The sequence below is a fragment of the Somniosus microcephalus genome, chromosome 13 (assembly GCF_052327205.1).
Source record: "Somniosus microcephalus isolate GS21.2 chromosome 13, FLI_Smic_1.0, whole genome shotgun sequence".
Classification (NCBI taxonomy): Eukaryota; Metazoa; Chordata; class Chondrichthyes; order Squaliformes; family Somniosidae; genus Somniosus; species Somniosus microcephalus.
Genome location: NC_140999.1, coordinates 194,393,348 through 194,417,796, shown reverse-complemented (window position 1 = coordinate 194,417,796; position 24,449 = coordinate 194,393,348). Strand labels below are relative to the sequence as shown.

The window sequence follows — 24,449 nt, the reverse complement described above, 5'->3', positions numbered from 1 at the left end:
GCCCAAACATTGCCACTCAACCCTACGCTTGCTCCAATGCCTGTGCTGAAGGAGTGCCGGTCAGTGGCCTCACACTGAGGACCAGAGGCGGTGCCCAGGCCAGCGATGGTCTTTCTCTCTGGACACAGCTCGATGTTGGTGGTCAATGTTCTCAAAGCCAACAGTTCCTGAAACCTCCCAGAGCTCAGACTCCGACCAAAATGGTGTTAGTCGTGGCTCAGTGGGCAACGCTCTTCCCATCGAGTCAGAGGGTTCGAGTCCCGCTCCAGAGACTCAAGCACAAAATCCAGGCTGATACCCCCAGTGCCAGTGCTGAGGCAGCGCTGCACTGTCGGAGGGTCAGTACTGAGGGAGCGCTGCACTGTCAGAGGGGCCATACTGCGGGAGCGCTGCACTGTCGGAGGGTCAGTACTGAGGGAGCGCAGCACTGTCGGAGGGGCCGTACTGCGGGAGCGCTGCACTGTCGGAGGGGCAGTACTGAGGGAGCGCAGCACTGTCGGAGGGGCAGTACTGAGGGATCGCCGCACTGTCGGAGGGTCAGTACTGAGGGAGCGCCGCACTGTCGGAGGGGCAGTACTGAGGGAGCGCAGCACTGTCGGAGGGGCAGCACTGAGGGATCGCCGCACTGTCGGAGGGTCAGTACTGAGGGAGCGCTGCACTGTCGGAGGGTCAGTACTGAGGGAGCGCCGCACTGTCGGAGGGGCCGTACTGCGGGAGCGCTGCACTGTCGGAGGGGCAGTACTGAGGGAGCGCCGCACTGTCGGAGGGGCAGTACTGAGGGAGCGCCGCACTGTCGGAGGGGCAGTACTGAAGGATCGCCGCACTGTCGGAGGGGTAGTACTGAGGGAGCGCCGCACTGTCAGAGGGGCAGTACTGAGGGAGCGCTGCACTGTCGGAGGGGCAGTACTGAGGGAGCGCCGCACTGTCGGAGGGGCCGTACTGAGGGAGCAGCACTGTCGGAGGGGCAGTGCTGAGGGAGCGCCGCACTGTCGGAGGGGCAGTACTGAGGGAGCAGCACTGTCGGAGGGGCAGTGCTGAGGGAGCGCCGCACTGTCGGAGGGGCAGTACTGAGGGAGCGCCGCACTGTCGGAGGGGCAGTACTGAGGGAGCGCCGCACTGTCGGAGGGGCAGTACTGAGGGAGCGCTGCACTGTCGGAGGGGCAGTACCTTTCTGACGAAACGTTAAACCGAGGCCCTGTCTGCTCTCTCAGGTGGACGTAAAAGATCCCACAGCCACTATTTGAAGAAGAGCAGGGGAGTTCTCCCCGGTGTTCTGGGGCCAATATTTATCCCTCAACCAACATCACTAAAACAGATTATCTGGTCATTTATCAGACTGCTGTTTGTGGGATCTTGCTGTGCACAAATTGGTAATTTCCTACATTGCAACAGTGACTACACTTCAAACAATACTTCATTGGCTGTAAAGCGTTTTGCGACGTCCCGAGGCCCTGAGAGGCGCTATAGAAATGCAAGTCTTTCTTTGTTTCAAGGTCACCAGCTAATTAGCAGGGAATAGATCAGGACGAACAGGCCATGAGACACTTTGGGCTGGATTTTCTCAGCCCCGAGGAGGCGGGACTGCCGGTAAAGTAGCAGAATGTGGGGGCGGCTGGCAAACCCGCCCCCAACCTGCCTCCGCGCCCTCTTGCCAGGAGGCGGGAAGCTGTCCTGCCCCGGGTCCTGTCCCCTCGAGGCGGGAAAGGGATTAAATCCTATTAACTGCCTGTTAACAGGCAGAAAATAGGATTAGTCCCATTTTTCGTTCCAAAGTGCAGGCTTCCCGACCTCGGGGAATCCCACCGGGGTGTAGGAGACGAGAAGGAGGTCTGCGGGGGTCAGAGGGGTCTGAAAGTGCAATGTAGAGGTGAGTGATGGGTGCAAGTGTGGAGTGGTAAGTATGTGAGGTGAGTGTAAAGTGTTAGGAAATGTTCACTTACCTTTGTTTCTACCTACAGCCTTCAGCCGCTGTGGAGCCAGAGTCCCGACATCTCCATTGTAGATTTCACAGACGAGCTGTTGGATCCTCCGAACCAACAGCCAGCTGATTTCTGCAAAGTTGAAAGGTTTGATGAGTCCTGAACACAAGGACTCATCAAACTACACAGAATGTCAGTGTTTGACAGAGCTGTCAAACAATGACATTTCTTCTTTCAAAAGTTCTTGACAGATGACACGTCAGACGTTGACGTGCTCTGTCACTGACTTCCCCCTAATTGGCCTGCTGAGCCCGCCGGGTGGGCTTAACAAGGTCACTGAGGGGAAAATCCCGCTGGTTGGCCAGAAGCTGATGGAGGCGGGATTGAAAGCCAGCAAGCAGCAGTCCCGCCTCCGAAAGCTGCCCATTGAGAAAATCCAGCCCTATTACTTTTGTGGGTTTGGTGGGTCCCCACGTACACCCATTAGAGAGGGGTTCAGGGGTGCTGGGGATAATGCATCTTGCCCACAGTGGGGGAAGGGTGGAGCAAGGTTTGACACTTGCACCTGCGCGCCCTGACAAAGCGCTGTATCCAATCACGACGCAAGGGCTGGCGCGCTAACCACTTCAGGCCGACAGGGTGTTAAACTGACGGCGGTTGTGAAAGGCGCTACGTAAATGTGTCTTTTGCTTTCCGCCGTGCCCCCCCCCCGCCCCAATTACCGATGGCAGAGAGACAAGGAATGACTCGGCGCTGGAAGTGACCCTACCTTCGCCGGCTGTTTTGTCCAGGTACGCCAGCTTGGAGGCGATGCTCATGGGCCGCTGGTGGAGGCTGCACCTTGCCACGGCGTTGATGAGCTGGATGTTGTTGAGCGCCTGCTGGATGTACTGAGGATCCTGCACGGAGGGAGGGAAGGATCTCGTTAGGCAACAGCCCCACCACTTTCCCCCATAAAACCAGTCCCGGGACCTCCCCATCCATCCCCACATCAATCGACGGATGCTGGGCCCCACCATGGCCACGAGGAGAATGTCACCCCCAGGCAGAACTGCTGAGCTATCTAAGCAGGGAGAGGCCTGGTCTGTGCTTGGGGAGGGCTACAGCTCGCCACAGGAGCCTTTTGTTAGGGAGGGACTTGGGGCAGGTACAGGGCCAGGCTTAGCGGTGGTGCACTCCATGGTCAAACAGCCCTGTCATACTCCTCTGCCAGGAGTGGTGAGCTTTAGAGGAAGACTCCCAGCACCGTTATGAGAGGAGAGGAGGAAATTGGGAAACTAATCAGAAATTCCAGAGCTCCCCCCACCAACCCCCAAAAAAACTCAGGTGAATCTCAATGGTGCCATCACGCGGTTTAATTTCTTACCATAGCACAAGAAGGTGCCGGTTCCTGCACAGTCACTACCTCACACCAGCGGTTAGAGCCCGTCCCCACATCTGGCTCATTCCCCCAGCCAGATGTTTAGCTCCCTTAAAAAATGGGGAGGTGAAGAGGCGGGGGGGGGGGGGGGCGGGGGAGGTGGGGGGTCATCCCTCGGTTCTATTCTTTGAAAAATTGGTTCTTGCAACAATTCTGACTCTCTGCGGAAGAGGAAGTTGATGTCATACCCAAATCAAGACCTGGACCGGTTTAGTCACGAGGTGGTGAGGTCTACTCTCCAGTGAACACGTAGACCCTTTGCCAAATTCCCCCTAAACCTGCCCCAGAGGCTGGGTACACTTGGACTGCCCGGATGATCGGTGCGGGGTGTCGGGAGGGGTGAAGTTGTTCTTTTGTCCTTGTATTTCCCCGCTCGGAGACCGGCTGGGCTTTTCCCCGTGGTGCAGGTCCGGACCTGCCAGTAGTGAGAGGCTGCTGTCGGTGCTGGGGTTGACAAGGCTCTGGGAGCGTTCCTGAGCCAGGTCACGGTGGCTGGGGAGGCGGGCCGGGCTGGAGGCTGGCCTTTGCCCGGGCCTCCCGGTAAAAGCTGGCCGTCACCGGGGAAGAGCCCGCACTCCTTGGGTCGGACTGTGTTCCAGGAGGTTTCATCACCACCCTGCTCCCCCCCGCTCCCCCCACCCCATGATCTCATTGAAACTTATAAAATTCTAACAGGACTGGACAGACTAGATGCAGGAAGGATGTTCCCGATGGTCGGGGAGTCCAGAACCAGGGGTCACAGTCTAAAGATAAGGGGTAAGCCATTTAGGACATATATGAGGAGGAATTTCTTCACCCAGAGAGTGGTGAACCTGTGGAATTCTCTGCCACAAAAGGCAGTTGAGGCCAATTCATTAAATATATTCAAGAAGGAGTTAGATATATTTCTTAAGGCTAAAGGGATCAAGGGATATGGGGAGAAGGCAGGGACAGGGTACTGAATTTCGATGATCAGCCATGATCTCATTGAATGGCGGAGCAGGCTCGAGGGGCCGAATGGCCTACTCCTGCTCCTATCTTCTATGTTTCTATGTTTCCTGCCATCGGTCGCCCAATTATGTCCATCGGTCAACGATAGCGGTCACAACACCCACAATCCTCTGCACTCCAGAAATCACTCTGTCCATCGCGTGGAACCACCGGAGGGCCGCCATTGCATCGCGGGTACGTGGCAGCCCCGCTGTTCATCGTGAATCCGCGTGCGGAGAGAGACAGGAGAAACATAGAAACATAGAAACATAGAAGATAGGAGCAGGAGTAGGCCATTCGGCCCTTCGAGCCTGCTCCGCCATTCAACGAGATCATGGCTGATCATCCAAACCCTAGCACCCGGTCCCTACACCGACAGCCATCCCACCCAAGCTCTATCCCCGTAACCCCGCGTATTTAATCCCCCCTAACATATTTCTCCCAGGATTGCTCACAGGAGTGTCCGGGAGATTGATATTTAATTTCGGGAGACTCTGGGAGGATTGGCGACCCTCCAAAACTTTGACAGTGGAATGTTGCCACCTAAAAATGGGAACCCGCCTAAAACAAGACAGAGGCCAGAAATAACTGGCCATGGGACCTCATTCAACACATAAGAACATAAGTAATAGGAGTAGGAGTCGGCCATACGGCCCCTCGAGCCTGCTCCACCATTCAATAAGATCACGGCTGATCATCGACCTCAACTCCACTTTCCCGCACTATCCCCATAGCCCTTAATTCCCCTAGAGCCCAAAAATCTATCGATCTCAGCCTTGAATATACTCAACGACTGAGCCTCCACAGCCTTCTGGGGTAGAGAATTCCAAAGATTCACAGCCCTCTGAGTGAAGAAATTTCTCCTCATCTCAGTCCTCAAAGGCCGACCCCTTATCCTGAGACTGTGCCCCCTAGTTCTAGACTCTCCAGCCAGGGGGAAACAACCTCTCAGCATCTACCCTGTCAATCCCCCTCAGAATCTTATATGTTTCAATGAGATCACCTCCCATTCTTCTAAACTCCAGAGTGTATAACACAGGGAATCTGGTTCGGCGGAGGTTACAATTCTTTACCCTGCAGCTCAGCTTCCTCCAGTCTCACCTTATGCCTCTCGGCCAGGAACTTTCCCGCACACATCTCCCGGATAGTCACCTTCCACAGGTCCCGTTCCGACTTGAGGTTGGCGATGAAGGGTTCCTTCTTGTCCCGGACTTTGATCTTCAGGGCCAAGATCTTCAGTGGAAAGACGGACACCGGCAAACAGGACTCAACCTCCTGAGGGTCGCAAACAGACAGTGTCAGGGACGTCCGACAGGGCGTGCATGGGCAGTGGGAGTGAACAGCACATAGTGGAGACTCTTCCTGTGTCACTGGGCTGAGAGTTCCCTCCAGACTCGACTATTCCAACACACTCCTGGCCGGCCTCCCAGCTTCCACCCTCCGTAAACTTGAGCTCATCCAAAACTCTGCTGCCCCGTGTCCTAACTCGCACTGAGACCCGTTCACCCATCACCCCCTGTGCTCACTGCCCCGTTCACCCGTCACCCCCTGTGCTCACCCCGAGACCCGTTCACCCGTCACCCCCTGTGCTCACCGAGTCCCGTTCACCCATCACCCCCTGTGCTCACCGAGACCCGTTCACCCATCACCCCCTGTGCTCACCGAGACCCGTTCACCCATCACCCCCTGTGCTCACCGAGTCCCGTTCACCCATCACCCCCTGTGCTCACTGAGACCCGTTCACCCATCACCCCCTGTGCTCACTGCCCCGTGTCCTAACTCACCCCGAGTCCCGTTCACCCATCACCCCCTGTGCTCACCGAGGCCCGTTCACCCATCACCCCCTGTGCTCACCGAGTCCCGTTCACACATCACCCCCCGTGCTCACCGAGACCCGTTCACCCATCACCCCCTGTGCTCAACGAGACCCGTTCACCCATCACCCCCTGTGCTCACTGAGACCCGTTCACCCATCACCCCCTGTGCTCACTGAGACCCGTTCACCCATCACCGTCTGTGCTCACCGAGACCCGTTCACCCATCACCCCCTGTGCTCACCGAGACCCGTTCACCCATCACCCCCTGTGCTCACTGAGACCCGTTCACCCATCACCCCCTGTGCTCACTGAGTCCCGTTCACCCATCACCCCCTGTGCTCAACGAGACCCGTTCACCCATCACCCCCTGTGCTCACCGAGACCCGTTCACCCATCACCCCCTGTGCTCACTGAGACCCGTTCACCCATCACCCCCTGTGCTCACCCCGAGACCCATTCACCCATCACCCCCTGTGCTCACTGAGACCCGTTCACCCATCACCCCCTGTGCTCACTGAGTCCCGTTCACCCATCACCCCCTGTGCTCACCCCGAGACCCGTTCACCCATCACCCTCTGTGCTCACCGAGACCGGTTCACCCATCACCCCCTGTGCTCACTGAGACCCGTTCACCCATCACCCCCTGTGCTCACCCCGAGACCCGTTCACCCATCACCCTCTGAGCTCACCGAGACCCGTTCACCCATCACCCCGTGCTCACTGAGACCCATTCACCCATCACCCCCTGTGCTCACCGAGACCCGTTCACCCATCACCCCCTGTGCTCACCCCGAGACCCGTTCACCCATCACCCCCTGTGCTCACCGAGACCCGTTCACCCATCACCCCCTGTGCTCACCGAGACCCGTTCACCCATCACCCCCTGTGCTCACTGAGACCCGTTCACCCATCACCCCCTGTGCTCACCCCGAGACCCATTCACCCATCACCCCCTGTGCTCACTGAGACCCGTTCACCCATCACCCCCTGTGCTCACTGAGTCCCGTTCACCCATCACCCCCTGTGCTCACCCCGAGACCCGTTCACCCATCACCCTCTGTGCTCACCGAGACCGGTTCACCCATCACCCCCTGTGCTCACTGAGACCCGTTCACCCATCACCCCCTGTGCTCACCCCGAGACCCGTTCACCCATCACCCTCTGAGCTCACCGAGACCCGTTCACCCATCACCCCGTGCTCACTGAGACCCATTCACCCATCACCCCCTGTGCTCACCGAGACCCGTTCACCCATCACCCCCTGTGCTCACCCCGAGACCCGTTCACCCATCACCCCCTGTGCTCACCGAGACCCGTTCACCCATCACCCCCTGTGCTCACCGAGACCCGTTCACCCATCACCCCCTGTGCTCACCGAGTCCCGTTCACCCATCACCCCCTGTGCTCACTGAGACCCGTTCACCCATCACCCCCTGTGCTCACCGAGTCCCGTTCACCCATCACCCCCCGTGCTCACCGAGACCCGTTCACCCATCACCCCCTGTGCTCACCCCGAGACCCGTTCACCCATCACCCCCTGTGCTCACTGAGACCCGTTCACCCATCACCCCCTGTGCTCACCGAGACCCGTTCACCCATCACCCCCTGTGCTCACTGAGACCCGTTCACCCATCACCCCCTGTGCTCACTGAGACCCGTTCACCCATCACCCCCTGTGCTCACCCCGAGACCCGTTCACCCATCACCCCCTGTGCTCACCCCGAGACCCGTTCACCCATCACCCCCTGTGCTCACTGAGACCCGTTCACCCATCACCCCCTGTGCTCACCGAGACCCGTTCACCCATCACCCCGTGCTCACTGAGACCCGTTCACCCATCACCCCCTGTGCTCACTGAGACCCGTTCACCCATCGCCCCCTGTGCTCACCGAGTCCCGTTCACCCATCACCCCCTGTGCTCACCGAGACCCGTTCACCCATCACCCCCTGTGCTCACCGAGTCCCGTTCACCCATCACCCCCTGTGCTCACCGAGACCCGTTCACCCATCACCCCCTGTGCTCACTGAGACCCGTTCACCCATCACCCCGTGCTCACCCCGAGACCCGTTCACCCATCACCCCCTGTGCTCACCGAGACCCGTTCACCCATCACCCCCTGTGCTCACTGAGACCCGTTCACCCATCACCCCCTGTGCTCACCCCGAGACCCGTTCACCCATCACCCCCTGTGCTCACTGAGACCCGTTCACCCATCACCCCCTGTGCTCACTGAGACCCGTTCACCCATCACCCCCTGTGCTCACCCCGAGACCCGTTCACCCATCACCCCGTGCTCACCGAGACCCGTTCACCCATCACCCCCTGTGCTCACCGAGACCCGTTCACCCATCACCCCCTGTGCTCACTGAGACCCATTCACCCATCACCCCCTGTGCTCACTGAGACCCGTTCACCCATCACCCCCTGTGCTCACCGAGTCCCGTTCACCCATCACCCCCTGTGCTCACCGAGACCCGTTCACCCATCACCCCCTGTGCTCACCGAGTCCCGTTCACCCATCACCCCCTGTGCTCACCGAGACCCGTTCACCCATCACCCCCTGTGCTCACTGAGACCCGTTCACCCATCACCCCCTGTGCTCACCCCGAGACCCGTTCACCCATCACCCCCTGTGCTCACCGAGACCCGTTCACCCATCACCCCCTGTGCTCACTGAGACCCGTTCACCCATCACCCCCTGTGCTCACCCAGAGACCCGTTCACCCATCACCCCCTGTGCTCACTGAGACCCGTTCACCCATCACCCCCTGTGCTCACTGAGACCCGTTCACCCATCACCCCCTGTGCTCACCCCGAGACCCGTTCACCCATCACCCCGTGCTCACCGAGACCCGTTCACCCATCACCCCCTGTGCTCACCGAGACCCGTTCACCCATCACCCCCTGTGCTCACTGAGACCCATTCACCCATCACCCCCTGTGCTCACTGAGACCCGTTCACCCATCACCCCCTGTGCTCACCGAGTCCCGTTCACCCATCACCCCCTGTGCTCACTGAGACCCGTTCACCCATCACCCCCTGTGCTCACTGAGACCCGTTCACCCATCACCCCCTGTGCTCACCCCGAGACCCGTTCACCCATCACCCCCTGTGCTCACCCTGAGACCCGTTCACCCATCACCCCCTGTGCTCACTGAGTCCCGTTCACCCATCACCCCCTGTGCTCACTGAGTCCCGTTCACCCATCACCCCCTGTGCTCACGGAGACCCGTTCACCCATCACCCCCTGTGCTCACCGAGACCCGTTCACCCATCACCCCCTGTGCTCACTGAGACCTGTTCACCCATCACCCCCTGTGCTCACTGAGACCCGTTCACCCATCACCCCCTGTGCTCACCGAGACCCGTTCACCCGTCACCCCCTGTGCTCACTGAGACCCGTTCACCCATCACCCCCTGTGCTCACTGAGACCCGTTCACCCATCACCCCCTGTGCTCACTGAGACCCGTTCACCCATCACCCCCACCGCTCGCTGACCTACATTGGCTCCCGATCTGGCAGCGCCTCGATTTCAAAATTCTCATCCTGGTTTTCAAATCCCTACACGGCCTCGCCCCTTTCTATCTCTGGAACCTCCTTCAGCCCCACAACCCTCCCGAGATCTCAGCGCTCTTCCAATTCTGACATCTTGCACGTCCACGATTTCCATTGCTCCACTATTGGTGGCCGTGACTTCAGCGGGCCCCAAGCTCTGGAATTCCCTCCCTAAACCTCTCCGCCTCTCTTTCGTCCTTTACGATGCTCCTTAAAACCCACCTCTTTGACCAAGCTTTTGGTCAGCTGTCCCAATATCTCCTTATGTGGCTCGGTGTCAAATCATGGTGATAACGCTCCTGTGAAGCACCTTGGGACGTTTTACTACATTAAAGGCGCTGTATAAATACAAGTTGTTGTTGTTGAACGGTGAATTGTTTGTGTGAAGGGACCCAATCAGAACCATTTTGGGGTGGGCCACCTGTGAATGCAGGAACCCAGTTCAGACCACTAGTTGTGTCTGGCCCTTTAAAAGAAACAGAAATCCAGGTGCAGTTTTCGAAGGGGACACAAAATAAATCCCTCCGTGTATTTAAGCTGCTACACTGTGCGCCTGTACACAGGAAAGGACAGACATGGAGTGTGCCTTCAGGCCATGGCAGTGACACTGCAGGGCAGAGGAGTTTGCTGGATCAGTGCCCCTGCCCCTTGACTCAATATCCATCCCCTCCACCACCGGCGTACCGTGGCTGCAGTGTGTACCATCTACAAAATGTACTGCAGCAACTCGCCAAGGCTTCTTCGGCAGCACCTCCCAAACCCGCGACCTCTGCCACCTAGAAGGACAAGGGCAGCAGGCGCATGGGAACACCACCACCTCCAAGTTCCTCTCCAAGTCACACACCATCTTGACTTGGAAATATATCGGCCGACCCTTCATCGTCGCTGGGTCAAAATCCTGGAACTCCCTCCCTAACAGCACTGTGGGAGCACCTTCACCACACGGACTGCAGCTTCTCAAAGTACAGATTCGCAAATCACTAAAAGTAGTGACACAGGTTAATAAGGCCATTAAAAATGCAAATCACTGGAGTTCATTTCTAGAGGGATAGAATTGAAAAGCAGGAGTTATATTAAACTTGTATCGAACCTTGGAGCACTGCACTCAGTGGTCGCCATATTATAAAAAGGATATAGAGGCACTGGAGAGGGTGCAAGAAAGATTTACAAGGATGATACGAGAACTGAGAGGTTATAACCATCGGGAAAGAGAAGACTGAGGAGTGACCTGATGGAGGTCTTTAAAATTATGAAAGGGTTTGATAGGGAGGGAGTTTGACCCAGTGACGAGGAAGGAACGGCGATATATAGAGAAGATATTTCCCCTTGTGGAGGGTCCAGAACTAGGGGCCATCAATGTAAGATAGTCACTAATAAATCCAATCGGGAATTCAGGAGAAACTTCTTCACCCAGAGAGTGGTGAGAATATGGAACTCGCTACCACAGGGAGTGGTTGAGGTGAATAGTATAGATACATTTAAGGGGAGGCTAGACAAGCATATGAGGGAGAAGGGAATAGAGGGTTATGTTGATAGGGTGAGATGAAGAGGGTGGGAGGAGGCTCGTGTGGAGCAGGAACACCGGCACGGACCAGTTGGGCTGAATGGCCTGTTTCTGTGCGGTACACTCGATATAAATGTACGAGGGCCTCTCAGACGCCTGAAAAATGGGCTGTTGTAAAATCCGCAGCCGAGGGCAGGAGGAAGGTTGTTTCAATGGAGAATGTGGTGATTGGACGTACTCAAAGCCTACCTCGATATCTCGGAAGCGAGCAATCTCCTTGCAGTACGGGTGCGCCTCCGTCAGGAGGAACAAGCGCTTCTGACTGAGCGCCACGCGGCCCAGCCCGTAGCTGGTCTTCACCGGATTCGACACCTTCCAGACTCGCTCGTTTTCCAGCAGGTTCTTCGCCACCTCGGGAGCCAGCGTGATGCTGTCCACCTCTGACTTAATCTCGTTCCAGCGGGAGTACAGCTCGTTAAACATCTTTGGCTCAATTAGCTTCTGCTGCCCTGAAGGGAATCAAGTGACAAAGAAAAGTGTTTCAAAGGAACGTTAGGAACAGGAGGAGGCCATTCAGCCCCTCGAGCCTGTTACACAGGAACAGGAGGAGGCCCATTCAGCCCCTCGAGCCTGTTACACAGGAACAGGAGGAGGCCATTTAGCCCCTCGAGCCTGTTACACAGGAACAAGAGGAGGCCATTTAGCCCCTCGAGCCTGTTACACAGGAACAGGAGGAGACCATTCAGCCCCTCGAGCCTGTTACACAGGAACAGGAGGAGACCATTCAGCCCCTCGAGCCTGTTACACAGGAACAGGAGGAGGCCATTCAGCCCCTCGAGCCTGTTACACAGGAACAGGAGGAAGCCCATTCAGTCCCTCGAGCCTATTACACAGGAACAAGAGGAGGCCATTCAGCCCCTCGAGCCTGTTACGCAGGAATAGGAGGAGGCCATTCAGCCCCTCGAGCCTGTTACACAGGAACAGGAGGAGGCCATTCAGCCCCTCGAGCCTGTTACACAGGAACAGGAGGAGGCCCATTTGGCCCCTCGAGCCTGTTACACAGGAACAGGAGGAGGCCCATTCAGCCCCCGCGAGCCTGTTACACAGGAACAGGAGGAGGCCGTTCAGCCCCTCGAGCCTGTTACACAGGAACAGGAGGAGGCCGTTCAGCCCCTCGAGCCTGTTACACAGGAACAGGAGGAGGCCGTTCAGCCCCTTGAGCCTGTTACACAGGAACAGGAGGAGGCCATTCAGCCCCTCGAGCCTGTTACACAGGAACAGGAGGAGGCCGTTCAGCCCCTTGAGCCTGTTACACAGGAACAGGAGGAGGCCGTTCAGCCCCTCGAGCCTGTTACACAGGAACAGGAGGAGGCCGTTCAGCCCCTCGAGCCAAGGCTGATCTGTTCCTCACCTCCATTTACCCGCCTTTGCTCCGTATCCCTCGATCCCCTGACCCAACAAAAATCTATTAACCTCAGTCTTGAGAGTTTCAATTGACCCCCAGCCTCAACAGCTTTTTGGGGGCGAGAGTTCCAGATTTCCACCACCCTTTGTGTGAAGAAGTGCTTCCTGACATCACCCCTGAACGGCCTGGCTCTAATTTTAAGGTTCTGCCCCCTTGTTCTGGACTCCCCCCACCAGAGGAAAGAGTTTCCCTGTATCGACCCGATCAACTCCTTTTAATAAACATTAACATTTTCAATACCTTGATTAGATCATTCCTCAACCTTCTACATTCAAGGGAGTACAATTCAAATCTGTGCAACCTGTCCTCGTAATTTAACCCTTTCAGCCCCGGTATCATTCTGGGGAATCTGCGCTGCCCCCCCTTCAAGGCCGATATATCCGTCCTGAGGAGCGGGGCCCGGAACTGAACCCAGTCACTCCAGGTGGGGTCTGACCAGAGCTCTGTACACATTCCAGCCCTCGAGATAAAGGCCAACATTCCACTAGCTATTTTGATTATATTTTGTACCTGTCCACTAGCTTTTAGTGATTTCTGTACCTTTGCTTCTGCACGGTCCCGGTTATATCGCCATTAATAAAATATTTTTTTTCCCGCTCTGCAAGTATTGGGGACATTAAACCCCCCCTAATCTCAATGGGCACAAACTCACAACCAAAACTTGGCACAAAATTGGCAAACTACGCCAAACTCATTTCACGTTGGCCCCTTGCTCTGGGCTGCTGACCCGGGACAGACTAACGGAAGTTAAACTTCCAATCACCAGGTTTACAATTGTTCCCAAAACATAAATGTGGTTGAAGGCAGCAAATTCTGCCGACACCTGGGTTACAGGGGCTATTAATGCCTCTTTCTTTCCTACTCTTTCTTAATTCTCTTCCCCCTGCCTTTCTCCCATATGTCTTTGTCTGTTAGGCCGCCTGATTGGTGTGTGTGGGTGCGTGCAACTTAGGTCCACGGCAGCACCGCTAACAGTCGTGCAAGTTTTCCGTTAGATCTACAGTATGGCAAACGCCCCCCCCCCCGCCCCCGCCATACCTCCCCCGGGACGATCCAGCAGAAACCCCCTGTATGGCAACACACATCTCAATGTCAGACTCTGACGAGCCCACTTCCACTTCTCACAGTCTATAAACTGCTACAGCCAGATTCCAAAAAACAGGTGACAACTCCGAATTCAAGGACGCCCATATGTCCTTTGGGAATGATCCCATTGGATGGAAACCTATCCAAACTAATAGACTCAACAACTGTCAGCTGGTTGGGGACAGCGGGGAGACCTTCGTGTTGTCGCGGTGGCCTAGATCCAAGCCCTGATCCCCGAGGTTCTCACATGTCCTATCAGCCCGTAGGGTTCCTGTCAGGTGACGGGCTTTAAGGAAACCAGTGGGGAGGGCAGCTGAGGGGGTACGGTTGAAGTAATATGGATGGAACCAGGTCGTGATAAAGGGGGGTGGGGCAAATGATTAATTGGTAACTGCTGTAGACATTAACACAAGGTGAGCAGGTGGCCGAGGAACTGTTGGGTGAACAAGGAGGGTTTCAGATGACGATGGGAGATTTCAGCATGGAATAGGTTGAATTGGACAGATCAGGGACGAGTAGGAGGGAGGTGTGAGAATACAAACATACTCAGCGAGAGCGGAGACTCTGTAGCTCAGGAGCCTGGCGGGTGGTGAGTAGCTGGCGTCCAGCGATCACCGCACCCTTAAGAGAGGATATCGCAGCAAAGCTAAGGCCAGAAACGGTGGGACAGGACTTCGGGTAAACCGATTCTGTAGCGGTGAGAAGATTCTGGAAGGATTTAATTAATTGGGAAACCAGACTTTAATATCAAACAACGGATGAAATATGGAGTTAAACAGGAGCAGGAACGGCAGCAAGAACTAGACCTGGGCTTATAAGGAGGTTGGTAGGAACCTAGCGAGTGAGCAGGGAGGGTGGGATTTATACTGAAGGCTTCCCAGGAGCTACTGAAAGTATTAGAGAGAGGAAGAGAGGGAGTGGATGGATAGAAAAGCAAAATACTGCAGATGCTGGAAATCTGAAATAAAAACAGGAAATGCTGGAAATACTCAGCGGGTCAGGCAGCATCTGTGGAGAGAGAAACAGAGTTAACGTTTCAGGTCGATGACACTTCATCAGAAGTGGAAAAAGTTGGAGATTTAACAGGTTTTTAAACAAGTGTAGGGGCCGGGAAAGGGGGGGAGGGGAGGAAAGAACAAGGGAAGGTCTGTGATAGGCTGGAGGGCTGGAGAGATTAAATGACAAAAAGGATGATGGTGCGAGGCAAAAGGAGATGGTAATGGGACAAGTAAAGAAACGAAAGATGGGTCTAGAGGAGGTGTAACTGGGAATGGCAGAATCATCACCAACAGCTGCTGTCCGAAAAAATGGGGCAGAGGTTCTGGTCTGAGATGACATCGGCTATACGGCCCAGAAACAGGCCACTCGGCCCAACCAGTCCATGCCGGCGTTTATGCTCCACTCGAGCCTCCTCCCGTCTTTCCTCATCTAAATCTATCAGCGTAACCCTCGATTCCCTTCTCCCTCATGTGCTTGTCTAGCCTCCCCTTAAATACATCGATACTATTCCCCTCAACCACTCCCTGTGGTAGCGAGTTCCACATTCTCACCACTCTCTGGGGAAAGAAGTTTCTCCTGAATTCCCGATTGGATTTCTTGGTGACGATCTTATATCGATGGCCTCTAGTTATGCTCTTCCCCACAAGTGGAAACACTCTCTCTGTATCCACTCTATCAAAACCTTTCATCATTTTAAAGACTAGGTCACCCCTCAGTCTTGTTTTTTCAAGAGAAAAGAGACCCAGCCTGTTCATCCTTTCCTGATAGATATAAATTGTTGAACTCAATGTTGAGTCCGGAAGGCTGTAAAGTGCCGAATCGAAAGATGAGGTGCTGTTCCTCGAGCTTATGTTGAGCTTCAGTGGAACAGTGTAGGAGGCCGAGGACAGTGAGGTCAGAGTGGGACTGGGGCGGAGAATTCAAGTGTTAAGTCGATGGTTAAGTTGCAGAGGGCAGCAAAAAACACCAAGAAGTATTACATTAATAATAATAAAGTCAAAGGACAGGTAAATGTGCTAAAGAGTAAATTGGGTAAAACCGGTCCAGGTGATCAATCTACGGCAGATTATTGAATGGATTCTTCCCAACAGTTTTCACAAAGGAAGATTGCAAACAATTCCTGTAAATGGGATTAAGTGACCATAAAACATCCACTGACCATCTACATAATCATAGTCCCTCTGAAGTTGATTAATCTCCTTCCTACTGTTGGCTTTGCATCATCACCACCCTGATCCATATCATCCAACAATATTGTGAATGAAAGGGATCCCAGAACAATTCCCTCGGGAACGTAGGACACAGACACACACCTAGAGAGGGAGCTTTACAAGTCTTGCTTACGTTAGAAACTCTACGCTGCCCAAACCCCAATCTTGGAAGAGAACGTCCAAGTCACCAATCTGACAGTCCTGTTTCCCACGCTGCCCACCACTGTGGCCTTTCTGAGCGAGCTTGCCGATTTTCTGCCAGGTTTTGGTTGTGCCCATCATGGGTTACATGGGCTGGTCAAGGGCTATTAATGCCACTTCCTTTCCTACTCTTTCTGAGTCGTGGCTCAGTGGGCAGCACTCTTGCCCATGAGTCAGAAGGTTCTGTGTTCAAGCCCCACTCCTGAGGCCTGAGCATATGAGCACTGTCGGAGCTGCCGTCTTTCGGATGAGACGTTAAACTAAAACCCCGTCTGCTCTCTCAGGTGGATGTAAAAGATCACACGGCACTATTTTAAAGAAGAGCAGGGGAGTTCTCTCCGGTGTCCTGGGGCCAATATTTATCCCTCAATCAACATCATTAAAACAGATTATCTGGTCATTATCACATTGCTGTATGTGGGAGCTTGCTGTGCGCAAATTGGCTGCTGCGTTTCCCACATTACAACAGTGACTACACTTCAAAAAGTACTTCATTCACTGTAAAGCACTGTGGGACGTCCAGTGGTCATGAAAGGCGCTGTAGGAGTACAAGTCTTTTTCTTAGTAATTTTCTTCCGACCCTCTCAAGGGCAATAATCTCCTTCATGTGATTGGATCACACGAGGCAGTGGTTACCTCTGCATAGCGACAGATTTCTGCAGGTCAGGGAAAATGGGGAAATTGGCCTCCAAAAGGGGCAAGACTGGACTTCAAAACAGGCAGTGGGAGCTTGCTGTACGTAAAATGCTTTGGGACGTCCTGAGGGTGTGAAAGGCGCTGGAGAAATGCAAGTCTGTCTGTCTTTTGTTCTCATTACCCTGCCTTTCTGTAATATGGCTCTAGACTTAGCCCACCTACTTGTGAGGTCGGTGTGTGAGTGAGTGAGCGAGTGTGTGCTTGTGTGAGTGTGTGAGAGTGTGAGTACGTGTGTGTGAGTGTGAGTGTGAGTGTGTGCGCGTGTGAGTGCGTGTGTGAGTGCGTGAGTGTCCATGTACCGCCAACACCGGTAGTGAAAGCTTTCTGTTAGATTTACCGGTCCTGTAGGTTTAATGGAGGGGCTTCCCACTGGGGAGGTCGGGATATTCCCAGCTCTGCTGCTGTTGCTTCTCCCTCGCTCTCTGGCCAAAGGAGCAGCGGGAATTACCAACATATTCCATAGGATGCAGGAATTGCAATCCTCAGACAGGAGCAAGACTCCCACCGGAGGGAGTTGGTGGACAGAAACGGGCAGGGGGTAAAACGATGATCTTTAAGAGTGATGTAAATCAGAGCAGGAGTTGAGTGGATGGAAAGACTTGCAATAAGACAGGTACGGAAGGCCAGCAGTTACGGTATGGGACTAGCAACCCAACGGGTCGCGAGTGCAAACCCCAGCTTGGCAAGGTGTGGAACAATTCCATAAATCCGGTGATCTGTGGGCTGGCACCAGGGGAAAGCAGCCGTGAAGCTGCCAGACTCTCCGAGCGAACCCAACTGGCTCGCTGTTGCCCTTCAGGGAATGGGGGCCGCTGCCCTGACCTGGTCTGGGCCTACGCCTGTCTCCAGCCCCGCTGTCTAGTTGACTTTAAATGTCCTTTGGGAAACTAGGAACGGGCGACGAACGCTACCCTGCGGGTGCCCCCCTCACCCCAAGAACAGATGAGGGGGAAAAAAAATGATATTGGCCCAAATCATGTCTCAAAGTGTCTTCATCTGCAACAAATTATTTTGAACTGCAGTGACCGTCACGCAGGCGAGTGTGGCAGCCATTTTTCTGTGCACAGCAAGATCCCACAAACAGCAACAATCTGTCATTGGCGGTGTGAATTGTCGGCTGGGGACACTGGGAAAAGTCCCAGTTCTTCTTTGAACGGTGCCGAGGGATGTTCAGACTCCACCTGAAGCATCAAACCTGCTCCCACACGGCAGCACTCCTGTCTGGACTGGACTGGAGTGTCAGGCTCCAAGCGAGGCTTCAAACCCTAGAATTTCGGGCAGGCCCGTTTTCATGCGCGCAGGGGGTGGGGAATGAGGGAGGGTGGGGGCGGGTGGGTGGGGGGGGGCGGGGGGAGGTCGGGGGCGAGCGAGCCTGTGGAACGACAACTCCCCCTCCCGGCTCCGCACTCAAGGTGAGTAGAATCGCCAAAACTTGCCTTGTTGGCAGCGGGCGGCCCAGTCCGGCCCGGTCCCTGGGCCTGGGTTTTCCAGGCAGCCTGGGGGCAAACCGAGCTTGGAGTGGGGGCCTCACGCAGGCGCCAGGCCCCGTGTTTGCACAGGGACAGGGCCGAATGCCCGAGTCAGGCCTGGGGCGCTGCACGCCGGTTGATTAGCTTTTGTCCTTTGCCAACATGGCGGGTTGACGCGCTTCCATCCGGTAACGGGGGCCGCGCTTTCCGCCCGCCATATTGGGGGCTGAGTAACACCCGGGAAACGGGGGTCTCCCGCGGCCGGATTTCCAGGCCCGTCTATTTTAAACTGAGAATGAAAGGTGCTTTGGAGAAAGAGAGCGTCGCTGCGAATAACAAAAGCCACAAGAGGATCGGCAGGTTTGCTCTTTAAAGGAGTTTGCTGACATTTTATTTGCTTTTGCTCTTTTTCTTCTTGGAGTTTCCCCTTTTTGCCGTCTCTGCACAAATTAAAGAAAAGAATAGATTTTGCATCAGTGCCTAGGAAATGAGGATCTGCAACATCTGAAAGTCTGCCCGCTGTGTTCTGCCCCCGGGGCAGGTCCGAACTCAAGTCTCGCGCACCAGCCACGCCTCCTTTAAGCTGTGCGGCCACGTGGCACTCTGCGGGACCCGCACATTCGGCTTTTAAATAAAAAAAACGCACATGCGCGGACTATCGAATGGCCAGTGGAGCCCGATACAGGGGCCGCGCGGGCCAAAAAAAGAGCGAGAGAGAACACATTGCACGTGAGCTTCTTACTGATTGAGCTTCCCTTCTTTCGGGTGGGCAGCAACCGAGGACGAGCCCACCTACCCTTCACGATGTGGAGGGGGGGACCAACACCCGTCGGACACAAGACCACCATCCACCTACCCCCAACCCCGCTGGGCGTGACCCCAGGATTCAGAGCCGCTGTTCCGCTCGCTGGGACTGGCTAGTTCGCACCTTTCACCTTCCGACTCGGAGGCAGGAACGCTGCCACTGATCCCAAGGCCCCCCTGCTCCCACATCAAAAGGCAATGGGCTAAATCCTGCTGGGAAAATAAGGGTGCGTGAATGATGTGCGCAGTTATTAACACGCAAACTGGTCGGCAGGTTCGCGGGATTAAGAGCAACACCGTGGGCCGGGAATCTCCAGAACTCGCTGGTCGATTTACGCCGCTCCACCCTTTGCACAAACATAACCATGCCCTTCGCCACCCCGGTATTTTTAAGAACTTGCTGGGTTTGCACATTAATTGCCCGTTAAACTCACCGCAGCATGGATTGGTTAAAGGCAAATTGTTTCTGACTAACCTGATCAATTTCTTTGATGAATTAACAGAGAGGGTTGATGAAGGTAGTGCAGTAGATGTTGTGTATATGGACTTTCAAAAGGCATTTGACCAAGTGCCACATAACAGAAATCGAAGCCCATGGTTTTAAAGGGACGGCAGTAACTCGGGTATGAAATTGGCTAAGGAACAGGAGGCGGAGCACAGTGGTGAACACAGTATGCAGCGGGGTCCCCAGCTTTCGGTATTGGGACCACTGCTTTTCTTGTTATATATAAATGACCCAGACTTGCGTATAGGGAGTACAATTTCAAAGTTTGCGGACGATACAAAACTTGGCAACGCAGTTAATAGTGAGCATAATAGTAGAAGACCTCAGAAGGACAGACAAGGCCTCACAGCGCCAGCGACCCGGGTTCGAATCCGGCCTCGGGTGACTGTCTGTGTGGAGTTTGCACATTCTCCCCGTGTTTGCGTGGGTTTCCTCCGGGTGCTCCGGTTTCCTCCCACAGTCCAAAGATGTGCGGGTTAGGATGATTGGCTATGATAAATTGACCCTTAGTGTTAGGGGGATTAAATACGTGGGGTTACGGGGATAAGGTGTTGGTGTAGGGGTTACGGGGATCGGGTGGGATATGTGTCGGTGCAGGCTCGATGGGCCGAAATGGCCTCTATCTGCACTGTGGGGTTTCTGTGATTTCTGTGATTTCTGTGACTGGTGAAATGGGCAGACACATGGCAGATACAATTTAATGTGGATATGTGTGAAGTGATGCACTTCGGGACAAACAACACGGAGAGGCAGTATAATCTAAGTGGGACTATTTGAGGGGGTGCAAGAGCAGAGGGACCTGGGGGCGCATATTCAGAAATCTTTGAAGGTGGCAGGGCAAGTTGAGAAGGCGGTTAAGAAAGTGTATGGGATACTTGGCTTTGTAAATAGGGGCATTGAATACAAAAACAAGGAAGTCAAGCCGAACCTTTACAAATCTCTGGTTAGGCCTCAGCTGCAGTTTTGTGTACAATTCTGGGCCCCACACTTTAGGGAAGATGTCAAGGCCCGGGAGAGGGTGCAGAGGAGGTTTACCAGGATGGTACCAGGGATGAGGGAGTTCTGTTATGTGGAGAAGCTGGAGAAGCTGGAATTGTTCTCTTTAGAGCAAAGAAGGTTAAGGAGAGATTTAATAGAGGAGTTCAAAGTGATGAGGGGTTGTGACAGAGCGAGTAGGGAGAACCTTTTTCCTCTGGCAAGTGGGTCAGTGACATAGAAACATAGAAACATAGAAGATAGGAGCAGGAGTAGGTCATTCGGCCCCTCGAGCCTGCTCTGCCATTCAATGAGATCATGGCTGATCATCCAAATTCAGTCCCCGGTCCCTGCTTTCTCCCCATATCCCTTGATCCCTTTAGCCTTAAGAAATATATCCAACTCCTTCTTGAATATATTTAATAAGTTGGCCTCAACTGCCTTCTGTGGTAGAGAATTCCACAGGTTCACCGCTCTCTGGGTGAAGAAATTCCTCCTCATCTCAGTCCTAAATGGCTTACCCCTTATCCTTAGACTGTGACCCCTGGTTCTGGACTCCCCCGACCATCGGGAACATCCTTCCTGCATCTAGTCTGTCCAGTCCTGTTAGAATGTTATAAGTTTCAATGAGATCCCCTCTCATTCTTCTAAACTCCAGCGAGTATAAGCCCAATCGACCCAATCTCTCCTCATACGTCATTCCTGCCATCCCAGGTATCAGCCTGGTGAATCTTCGCTGCACTCCCTCCATGGCAACGAGAGGTCATAGATTTAAAATAATTGGCAAAGAACCAGAGGGGACACGAGAAGAAATTCCTTCACACAGAGGGTTGTTGTGATCTGGAACGCACTACCTGACAGGGTGGTGGGATCAGATTCCACAGGAACTTTTAGAAGGCCATTGGACACGTACTTGAAGAGGACTAAATTGCAGGGCTAGGGGAAAGAGCTGGGGAGTGGGGCTAATTGGAGAGCTCTTTCAACAGGCACAATGGGCTGAATGGTTCCTTCTGTGCTGTAAGATTTGTGATTCTATAAGAAAGATGGCGCTGGTGATTAAGAGCGTAAGTATCCTTTTTAACGATTTGGTAATTGTTAATACAATGCCAATCAATCTCTCCGGCCCAGAAAGGGAACAATTTAAGCTGTTCAATCTCATTCCTGCATGTAGTGAATTGTTGTTAGAGAATTTTTTAAATGTCAAATTTTAATTTTTTACATTTTTTCCCCTGTCTTTTCCTTTCTGTCTCTTTCTCTCTCTCTCAATCCAACCTTTCTTCCCCTCTCTTTATTTCTCTTTCTGGACCTGATTTAACTCTTAATTCCCCCAATTTCCTTCTCCGTCGTTCCTGTTTCTTTCTCAATCCTTAAATCTCACTGGTTAAGGAGACAGACTGTTGGTCCGGTTGTTCACTGAGGCCCCAGATGCCCCGTTGCCCTCGCTCGCTTGTCGTTATCAGCTCGCACTCACAGGAACATACGGCGCTAAATCATATTCGTGCTGATGAGTGCAGGAAAAAGTCTAACTAACTGCACCAGATGCCCCACTCCAGCAAGATCTGTGCCAATAACTGGCATCTCTGACGGGACCAAGGATAGCACCGAAGGTTTTACTGGACAACCGGACAGGTTTCTCCCAATCCTCTCTCCTCTAGACGCGAGTCCTCACTGGGGCTCAGCTCCATGGAAGCTGCCCACCACCCAGTACCTCACCCAAGTGACCACACTTCATGTATGAACCTAGACAGGGCATGTGTAATTGGATAGAGGCCATAGAATCTCACAGCGCAGAAGGAGGCCATTCGGCCCATCCTGCCTGTGCCGGCTCTTTGAAAGAGCTCTCCAATTAGTCCCATTCCCCCTGCTCTTTCCCCACATCCTGGCAATTTCGTCCTCTTCAAACACACGCCCAATTGCCTTTTGAGAGTTCCGGTGGAATCTGATTCCACCATCTTTTCAGGTAGCGCGTTCCAGATCACAACGACCCTCTGGGTGAAGAATTTTTTCTTCATCTCCTCTCTAGTTCTTTCAAAGAGCCGGCACAGGCACGATGGGCCAAATGGCCTCCTGCCATGCTGTACCATTCGATGATTCTACATGGCAGCCCAGCCCTGCTCTCACATTTAGAATACTGGCGGCACGGTGGGTGTTACAGAGGCTGTGGAAACGCTTCAGGAGGCGGATCACGAGAATGATTCCCGGCTTCAATAAAACCAGAGAGGCTTAAAGAGCTGGGTCCATTCACTTTAGAAATGTGTAGACTTCGGGCTGATTTGACAGAGACAAATAAAATAAAGGACTAGATTGCATTCCTATTGATTACAGGTTACAGAGATAGGGAGGGGGCGAGGGCCATGGGCTGATTTAAACATGAAGATGAGAATTTTAAAATTGAGGCGTTGTCGGACTGGGAGCCAGTGTAGGTCAGCGAGCACAGGGGGTGATGGGTGAACGGGTCTCGGGGTGAGCACAGGGGGTGATGGGTGAACGGGTCTCAGTGAGCACAGGGGGTGATGGGTGAACGGGTCTCAGTGAGCACAGGGGGTGATGGGTGAACGGGTCTCAGTGAGCACAAGGGGTGATGAGTGAACGGGTCTCAGTGAGCACAGGGGGTGATGGGTGAACGGGTCTCGGTGAGCACAGGGGGTGATGGGTGAACGGGTCTCAGTGAGCACAGGGGGTGATGGGTGAACGGGTCTCGGTGAGCACAGGGGGTGATGGGTGAACGGGACTCAGTGAGCACAGGGGGTGATGGGTGAACGGGTCTCGGGGTGAGCACAGGGGGTGATGGGTGAACGGGTCTCGGTGAGCACAGGGGGTGATGGGTGAACGGGTCTCAGTGAGCACAGGGGGTGATGGGTGAACGGGACTCAGTGAGCACAGGGGGTGATGGGTGAACAGGTCTCAGTGAGCACAGGGGGTGATGGGTGAACGGGTCTCGGGGTGAGCACAGGGGGTGATGGGTGAACGGGTCTCAGTGAGCACAGGGGGTGATGGGTGAACGGGTCTCAGTGAGCACAGGGGGTGATGGGTGAACGGGACTCAGTGAGCACAGGGGGTGATGGGTGAACGGGACTCAGTGAGCACAGGGGGTGATGGGTGAACGGGTCTCAGTGAGCACAGGGGGTGATGGGTGAACGGGACTCAGTGAGCACAGGGGGTGATGGGTGAACGGGACTCAGTGAGCACAGGGGGTGATGGGTGAACAGGTCTCAGTGAGCACAGGGGGTGATGGGTGAACGGGTCTCAGTGAGCACAGGGGGTGATGGGTGAACGGGTCTCGGTGAGCACAGGGGGTGATGGGTGAACGGGTCTCAGTGAGCACAGGGGGTGATGGGTGAACGGGTCTCAGTGAGCACAGGGGGTGATGGGTGAACGGGTCTTGGTGAGCACAGGGGGTGATGGGTGAACGGGTCTCAGTGAGCACAGGGGGTGATGGGTGAACGGGTCTCGGTGAGCACAGGGGGTGATGGGTGAACGGGTCTCAGTGAGCACAGGGGGTGATGGGTGAACGGGTCTCAGTGAGCACAGGGGGCGATGGGTGAACGGGACTTGGTGCGAGCACAGGAGGTGATGGGTGAATGGGACTCGGGGTGAGCACAGGGGGTGATGGGTGAACGGGTCTCGGGGTGAGCACAGGGGGCGATGGGTGAATGGGACTCGGGGTGAGCACAGGGGGTGATGGGTGAACGGGTCTCGGTGAGCACAGGGGGTGATGGGTGAACGGGTCTCGGGGTGAGCACAGGGGGCGATGGGTGAATGGGACTCGGGGTGAGCACAGGGGGCGATGGGTGAACGGGTCTCAGTGAGCACAGGGGGTGATGGGTGAACGGGTCTCGGTGAGCACAGGG

At 54.6% G+C, this 24,449-nt stretch overlaps 1 protein-coding gene across 7 annotated transcripts in view; it reads right to left on the bottom strand.

Annotated features, from left to right (window-relative positions):
* The window catches only part of LOC147108938 (DENN domain-containing protein 3-like), a 168,834-nt gene that overhangs the window by 20,186 nt on the left and 124,199 nt on the right, over positions 1-24,449 (bottom strand). For all 7 annotated transcript variants that reach the window (XR_015080690.1, XM_086005903.1, XM_086005898.1 and 4 more), the window contains exons 15-17: positions 11,437-11,696; positions 5,410-5,583; positions 2,689-2,818 (exon numbers count right to left, since the gene is read on the bottom strand). Coding sequence is in view for 6 of the 7 variants with exons in the window: in XM_086005903.1 (XP_085862029.1) it covers positions 2,689-2,818; positions 5,410-5,583; positions 11,437-11,696 (564 nt within the window). In the remaining variant the exon portion in view is untranslated. The remainder of the gene's footprint in view (positions 1-2,688; positions 2,819-5,409; positions 5,584-11,436; positions 11,697-24,449) is intronic.